The sequence below is a fragment of the Podarcis liolepis genome (genome assembly GCF_965112155.1).
Source record: "Podarcis liolepis genome assembly, chromosome: 1".
Classification (NCBI taxonomy): Eukaryota; Metazoa; Chordata; class Lepidosauria; order Squamata; family Lacertidae; genus Podarcis; species Podarcis liolepis.
Genome location: NC_139554.1, coordinates 1,662,577 through 1,670,814, shown reverse-complemented (window position 1 = coordinate 1,670,814; position 8,238 = coordinate 1,662,577). Strand labels below are relative to the sequence as shown.

Here is an 8,238-nt window from a genome sequence, read left to right as displayed (position 1 = left end):
ACAAGGAGCCCACAAGTGTGACCAGAGCGCAGCCGCCACACCCTCCCCACATGCAGTTTCCAGCTACGGGCACTTACTGCATTTGTTGCACGAATGTTAAGGGGCAGACATAGACACATATTCCACAGTCTATCACCCTTCAAAAATTAGGAAATATCCTCTGGATATGGAGAAGCTTTATTTCTGTGTATATTAAACTGAGTTCACTGCGTCTCCTGAGTCTCCTGCTGGACTGCGAGACGCGCTTCCCAACAAGAGCTGCAGGTGGCGCTCGTGCTGCTCCCTCCTTGCTTCTCTGGAGGGGCTCCAGCAGGAGAGCGACATTGCCTTGCTGTCAGGTTGCAATATTCAGAAAAGCACAGCTCGAAATGGCTTCAGGGTTGCTCTCCTGTACTGTTGGAGACATGTGGCTTGTGTACTTACATGTGTGAGTTCACCTTGTGCTCTTATGAGCATTCATTTTAATTTTTGACATATTAGAATTCGCATAACACATAATAGCTTTTTCAGTCTACCAGATTTGCAAAAAAGAGCAGGTGAAAAAATGAAATATATGCCTGTGTGTGTGTGTGTGCATTGCCCACAGCCCCATTGGCAGCCTGCTGAGGAGCAACTTACAAAGAGGGCACGGAACAGCCAGGCTGGAGGAGGCACCTCTGAGCCCTTTCTCAGACAGACAGACAGACAGACAGACAGACAGAGGGAATGGGAGGCCCTGCTCTGTGTCAGGATCTTGCAGACTGGGTAACTGAAAATTGGTCACTTCTATGTAACCTGTCCAATAATTGCCAGGAAAATGGCTCGTCTCTACACCCTCCTCCAAGCCTGTGCTGCTCCTGCACAGAAATCAATTACGTTTGTTGTATGTTACAGCAGGTTTTTTTTTTTTTGGGGGGGGGGGACTTTAATAATCAAATAAAAATAGGGGGCGGGGACAGGTAGTGCCACCCATGTAAAAAGCCCCACTCCCCCAGACAACATTCAAGTTAATGATAATAATGATCTGACAGGGTTGCTCCAGCTCCTCTGGGTGGCTTCCAACAAAAAATAGTAAAAATACATTACAACATTATATTGGTTTTACATCTCTTACTGGGTCATCCCTCAGTTGGGAAAACCCTGTCTTGATGGGAAGAAGTTCAGACTCATTTGGATGATGAGGACCTGGTGGCTCCACACCTGAGCCGTTTTACAGACAGAGCTATTGTGTGTGTGTGTGTGTGTGTGTGTGTGTGTGTGTGTCCCCGCTTTCAGACACTATTTTACTCCTGTCTGAGGCTGGGGGGGGGGGGGAGGCAGTGAGAAATCAGTTCCTTTGGCTTCCCAGGTAGCTTACTCACCTTCAGGTCCTTTCCTTCCGTGGTGATGGAGAGCTTCAGCTATCCTAGAGGAGACCAGAGAGGCCGTGACCGAGAGTGTACAGAGAAGCTGGACTTGGAATCTGGGAGACACTGAGAACCACCTCAGGGGGAGACTCACTAACTGGCCTCAGTTACTCATCTGTGAAATGGGAACTTGCATTAAATGCAACTAGATATGCAACTGAAGACAGCTACCTGGCTTCCATCAGAATCAGGTTCCCTCCCCCTCCGCCCACACAAATTATGCACCAGTCATTTTGCTAGCACTACAATTCTGGAGTTTTCACCCGACCTACTTGCACTCCCCCCCAACGTGTTACCCAAAGGTGGCATCATCCTTGGCCACTTTTTTGTTTTCTACCCAGACGCAGGCCCTGAGGGAGAACTAAGTGCTCTGAGCGTCAGGAGCTGGAAAAGCTGAGGTAGTGCTGGCAATTAGCGTGGCTTTAACTTTGCTGTAATTAAGGCCAGGGAGATCCTTCAGGGGCCTCATAAAATGTTCCTCTTAGGACGGAGCCCCATCTCGGGTCTCCTCCTGCCAAAACCCACTGTGCACATTTTGCAGAAGGAAAGAAAAGTGAAGCTCTTATTTGCTTAGCGGGCCTGTTGCTCACAGCAATCCCTAAAAATAACTCTGCCTTTAAAAAAAAAAAAAAAATGCAGTTGGAGGAAATGGAAAATGAAATGAAATTTTCCCTGCACTTTGTCCAAACGAAGTAAGTGGCTGAGAACAGCTCTGAGATGCTCTTGCTGTTCTTTTGGAGAGAGACAGAGAGGGGCCAATTGCTCAGTGGCGAAGAAAATGCCCCAGGAAGATATGAGTTCAAGTCCAGCTGCCCTCTTCAGCTTGAAGGCCCTCGGAGCGCAAGTCTGAGAGTGAAAAGCAGCTGAGCCTTCTTGTCCCAAATGGAGGTGAGGTGGGACTCGTCCATTCTCCAGAGAGCTAACATCTCAGGACACCAAGCAGGGGCTCAAAGAAGGTCCCAGAGACCCCCCTCCATCTTTAGGAGTGGGGAAACCCTGGCCCATAGACCACTCTTGGCATGCCATGGGTCCAATTTGGCCTGTGAGACCATTTTTCCCAAACCATGCCCCATCCATCACCAACCTCACCGGAATATGTCAGTAGATGGGCAGGGCCCGATCCTGCTAGGTGCTGCTGTACAAGTGCATTCCCTGCAAGGAACGTGCTTGTGAAGGAGAACCCTCCCTGCACCCCATGGGTCAAGTTTGACTGACCGGGGCAGGGAGAATGGAACCAAGTCTCATCACGAGGGCTTAGCGGGCTGGTTGGCAGCTTCAAGAGAGCTCTGCTCAGGACATCCTTTGCTGCAGATTTCCCCAGCGCTCTTGACTGACAGCCACCAAGAGCCCTTCTGCACAGCTGAGATGAAGGCAGACAGACAATGGTGCAGTTTCCCTAAAGCCAGTAGCCCAACCACATCCCTCCAGTCAGGGAGAGTGCAGACACCAATTTCTAAATTAAGCCCATCCCAGATTGGTCTCTGACAAAGTCTGGCTTGGAAGGAAAGCCTTGGGAAAGCAGAGAATCAGGAAGGAAAAAAAGAAGCTAAGGACTTTTATTATCTCTTTATTTATCCTAAATAGCCATGACATTAAAAAAAAAAGAAGTTGATGGGTTTTAAAACAACAGCACAACATGAACAGCTACCTGCAGAGATGGGCTTGAGTTGTAAACCAGGCCCTGGGCCAAGCGTCCATCCACCAGATTCCTCCAGAGAGGAGGCAGCCAGGGCTTCCTGGACCAAAGCATGAGCAAGCAGGGGCCTCACGCACACGCAGACACACATACAGGCACACTCTCTCCTCTGGAGGCCCAGCCAGCACAGTCACCATCCCATTCACACAGCACTCTTTCATCTCTGTGTGTTGACCGCAGAGGCCACAGTCTGCCCTCAGCCCTCTTCTTACAGATCTCTCAGCTGCCTGCAGGTACAGCAGATGTCGTCAGTCATCAGCATCGTCAGAGATGCTGGACACACTCAGAACTTAGGCACATTCGCTCCACCGCAAAGTTCCGGGAGATTGGGGGGAGGGCGAGAGAAGAGGCACATAAACGAAAACAGTAATAATAATATTAATAATATTGCACTTGAAGTAAAAAAAAAAACAAAAAAGCTCAACAGGAAGTTGAGCAGTGGTCATGCACACCACCTGTTGAGCATCCAGCTAGATGATTTCAATAAATAGGGGAACAGATGACAACTGGAAGCAGTAGGGGGCTGCTTGAGCATTTCTTGGGAGAAGGACGAGACAGAGGAAGAAGAGGAAGAAAGAGTTCTTTATCGAGAGCAGAGATGCCCAAGTGCCAAGGGCGATAATTCCCCCAAGTGCTGCCCAAATCCCTTTGTCAGCAACTCTTTGGAAGGAGGAGCCATCTTTGTCTGCCACCCCACAAACTCCCTCTGGGTCCAGGCTCAGAAAACAGCCCCTCTGCAACAGCCCCCGGGCGCAGCAGGGGGAGGGAAGACAGCTCTGAACTTCACAGTGGTCTGGTGGGACCCCCAGCCTCCAGCTCCTGGTCACCATGACGTCGTCGTACCGGAGAGACAAAGCAAGCTCCTGGGGTGGAAGAGAATGAGGAGGCCGAGCTGTCTGACCCCAGGGGTGGGGGGAAGCGGTGGCTTCTTTGTCCAGGCAGGCCTCCGACCAGAAAGGCAGCGGATCACATGTAAACATACACCTCCCCGAAACACGTCTCCCCTCAGAAGCCGGCCAGGCCGCCTCTACAGCGGAGGGCTGGGCTTCTTCTGGTTGACGAGGTCCAAATACAACTCTGAGCGCAGGAAGCGAGGGTAGGGGTCCTTCTCCATCAGGGCGTAGATCCGCCTCTGGGCAAGGTCAAAGCTGCTCCGGGAGATGCTCTGCATATTGTCCTTGGTGTGCTCCCGAGTGTAGGAGTCCAGGTTGACCTAGGAGAGCAGGAGGGAGGAAAGTCCCCATTCAGTCACTGCAGCTCAAATACGATAGCAGGAGGGCAGATTCAGGAGAGAGAAAAGGAGCTGTTTCTAGAGGAAGGGCTGTGAGGGGAGAGAGACTTTGTGCTGATCACTGGGGGGGGGGGGAGGCAAGTGGAAACAGCTGTGATCAGCACACAAAGTCTCTCCCCCCTCACAGTTCTTCCTGGCCAGGATGACTATACTCTGCTTCCATGGTCAGAAACAGCAATTCTTCTGAATACCAGTTGCTGGAAACCACAGGAGGGGAGAGGGCTCTCACGTTCAAATCCTGCTCAAGGGTTTCCCACAGAAAGATGCTGCACAGGATGGGTGCCCTTTGGTCTCATCCAGCAGGCTCCTATTATGTTAAGGGTGGTTGGTTGGTTGGTTGGTTGGATAGATGGATGGAAAAATGGTCAGGGGGGGGACAGCACAGCCCCCTGGGAAGCGTGGCTGATACACCTAAAGATCCTTTCCAGATGCAAAAAGAGCTGGGATTTTCTTTTTAAAATAAGGCAGAGTAGCTGAGGCCAGAGTTCCCATGGCAGACAGTCTCTTCCCAATACTGCCTGTTCCTGAAAGCTACAAATCCCTGTTCTGAACCTGCAGTGGGCAAAAGGCACTAATGCCCCTTGCCAGCTACTAGATCAAGGGTCAGCAACCTAAGGCCCCTGGGCCAGAAGCAGCCCACAGAGGTCGTTTGACGGGCCCCCGAGCCTCCCCTGAACCGAGCCGCCTGCTCACGCGCTGCGCTAAACCAACGTGGAACAGGGACTCACTTCTGTGGTGCCAAAAATCACGTCTGCGCATGCGCAGATGCTGAAAATAGCAGGCGCATGTGTGATCCAGCCTACAGAGGGATTTCTGTGGGACTGATCCGGCCCAGGCAAGAAAAACCTTGCTGGCCCCTGTACTAGATCGTCTCCCCCTCTGCCAAGCAGCTGACCAGCCAGCAGACCTTCTCCTAGGAGTCATTATCCGTTCCATGGACTTAAACAGAAGCTATTCCCTTCTCCAAATGGAAACTCTGGGCCGGCAGGAAGAACATGCCCAGGCTTTCCAACACAATCCCCGGGAAAGTTCCCAAACTCTTTGCAGAGCAGCCAGGACAGAGAAACCGGCATAAATGGAGAATTTAACCAGACTGGGCTTTGCACTGCTCACCTCAGAGCTGTTTCTCTAAGAGTCTTCAGAGGCCTCTCAAAGGTGATAGCAAGTTTTGGGGGAGGAGAGAGTTTCTAGGCAGTTTCCTTGCACAAACTTAGACCCGAGTTGCTCCTCTCCAGCTGTAAACATTGCCCATATACAGGTTTCAGTTAAACACGCGCCCATGTATCTTAGGCCGCGTAGCCTAGTACTTTGGCGTTGTCTTAAGCTTGTTCATCAGCCGGACGCAAGATAAGCACTGAGCTGCAAAATCTCAAGGCCGAGTTTCAAAATCCTTCATCCAGGTGTCCATTTCACCCCAGACCTTGGCAGAGCCTCTTGGTCTGCGCTGCACTTTGGCACAGCCAACACCAACAGGCCTTGGAATGCCAACCCCCCACCCCCCGGGCAATGGAAGCCAGCTAGCCACTCACTCACTTCTTTGCAGGACTGGGTTGCAATGTATTCTGCATAGATCTTCTTGGCTTTGGACACCATCTTGGACTGGGACTTGATCTTCTTGTAGTCCTCACATGCCTGCCAGAACTCCAGGTTCTCCTCACTGAACTCGGTGCGCAGGAAGGCACGGAAGGCAGCCAGACCATCTGGAGAGGGAGAAAGTAGCCTTGAGGGCCAGAAGCCAGCAGCCTTCCCCTTCTGGCCCCTTCCTCTTAAGCAGGCACCCCCAAACTCGGTCCTCCAGATATTTTGGGACTACAATTCCCATCATCTCTGACCACTGGTCCTGTTAGCTAGGGATGATGGGAGCTGTAGTCCCAAAAGACCTGGAGGGCTGAGTTTGGGGGTGCCTGCTCTTAAGGAAAAAGGGAAGGGCAACTCTTGGGATGCATAGCCAGAAGTGGTTTGCCTCTAAAGACCAGACACTCAGGGGATGAAGGCAAGGGCCAAAGGCACCTGGCTGGCACACAAATTACTGAACTCCATGGACCTTGGGTCTAAACCAGCAAGCCTCTTCCGAGGTGGCACAGCAGGCTGAACCAGGCCTGCCTCCCCCAGCAGCGCATTTCAGGCACCAGAAGGGTAAAACATGAGAGTCCTGTAGGTACAACCATTTCCTAACACCAAACCACAGATCCACAATCCAAGGATGGCACAGAGAAAAGTACCCCACAAACTGTAACCTGCCCAACTTGGAAAAGAATCTCAGAGGGCAGAAACTGTCCAAAGCCTCTCTCTGGCCAAGACTGTGGAGCATCGCTGCCAGCCAAGAGAAGGAGATCATGCGTCAGGCGAGCCAGTGGGCTCTGCCTCTGTGCCAGGCAACACCAGTGGCATTCCACTGGCCGGGCAGCTGGGGGTAGAGCAACCTGGGGGTGAAAGCAGCCAATGGGGAGGGGAGGAGCATCACCCTCAGAGTTACACAAAGACACACACACCCTGCCAAGCCTTGGATGCTGTTATCGCCACAGTGCTTTTAAAAAGTAGAGAGAAAGGGAGGGATGAACTGCAGGTCCCACTTAAAAACAAGATTTTGCACATATCTGAGAGTCACAGATGTTTCAGGAGTTTGGGTTCTGCGTCTCTGAAGCTTAAGTGATTCTCAAAAGCTAGAAACGGCAAAATTCCTCCCGCCTTACATTTATGCTGAAGCAGTTTTTCCAGGGCCTCTCCCCACTTGAGAGCTTCTTCAGGAGTTGGCCTGAGGAGAAGGAGAAAATGAGGGGAGGAGTCACTTGGCAGGAAAGAGAAGCTGCAAGGCAGGGAAAAGGGAAACCCCTTCCCCCAGAGGATTAAGCTCCCCCCCCCAAACTGGAGTAAATTAAAATTTGAAGGCAAAGGCTGCTTGATTAACATACATGAAAGTAGCTTGCATTTTGATTCTGCCCTACTAAACAACACCCCCATTCCCAAAACACAGACATTGTTGGACTCCCTCTTACTATACTGTAATAGCCAACATTCATTTTTCAAGATGCAGCCTTCCAAGCTTTACACCAATTAATGGATTTCAAAAAGCAAGGCTAAAACCTGCAATTGTCTGAAAATCCTACACACGCTTTAAAAAAGATTTCTTGCAAAGAAAAATTGGGAAATACAGATTTTTGCATTTGTTCAAAATGTGTTTAAGCACCAATCCTCTTGTGTGTGCAGGAATGCCCGTCACATCCCTCTCAGACCCTCTCCAGTCTAAAGATGCTGGAAATCCACCCAGGATATGACTGCTACAAATGGAAGAGCAGGATGGGGTCAGAAGAGGAGAAAAAGCTCCAGGAACATTCTCCATCTGGGACCTCAAGGGCAGCTTCTGCTTTTGGTGGGTGAAGTTCTGCGCTGGGAAGAGACACTCAGAGACCATGTCCCAGCCTGGCTTCACCTCTGCGGATCTGGGACCACCCCTGAGACACCTCAAGCCTCTTCTCACCTAGCACCCCCCTTCCTTACTTGAGGGTCTTGAGGGCTTTGTCCGCCTTGCAGGCTGCAGGGCCTCCAGGAGACTCGTTCCGCCTTCGGAAGATCCCCAGCCGGGTCTTCATGTCTTTGGCCCTGGAGATGCAAAGCAGAAGGGGCGGGGGGGGGGGGTTAGCGAGGCTGCGGGGAAGCAAAGCAACAAGCCCCGCGATCGAGGGTCGCTTCCCAACCCAGCCCGGCGCCTCTCCTTTGTCCTCCAGGGCAGGGAGGAGGGGTCCGGGCGCCCTGCTAAGGAACAACGCCGCAAACCCCGGCAAGGAATCCAACCCTCCGCAGTCTTCCGAGCGAGCACACCGCCCTCCGCGTAAGCTCAGAGGCTTCCCAGCCAGGGCCAAGAGTGC

General features: G+C 51.7%; 1 protein-coding gene across 14 annotated transcripts in view; it reads right to left on the bottom strand.

The window, feature by feature from the left end:
- Positions 1 to 2,936: 2,936 nt before the first annotated feature.
- Positions 2,937 to 8,238, bottom strand: part of RGS3 (regulator of G protein signaling 3) — a gene marked incomplete at its 5' end in the record, with an annotated part of 79,558 nt that continues 74,256 nt past the window's right edge. For all 14 annotated transcript variants that reach the window (XM_083514520.1, XM_083514526.1, XM_083514527.1 and 11 more), the window contains 4 exons: positions 2,937 to 4,294; positions 5,906 to 6,072; positions 7,066 to 7,127; positions 7,871 to 7,972. In XM_083514520.1, coding sequence (XP_083370646.1) covers positions 4,109 to 4,294; positions 5,906 to 6,072; positions 7,066 to 7,127; positions 7,871 to 7,972 — 517 coding nt within the window. In that variant the 3' untranslated portion in view covers positions 2,937 to 4,108. The remainder of the gene's footprint in view (positions 4,295 to 5,905; positions 6,073 to 7,065; positions 7,128 to 7,870; positions 7,973 to 8,238) is intronic.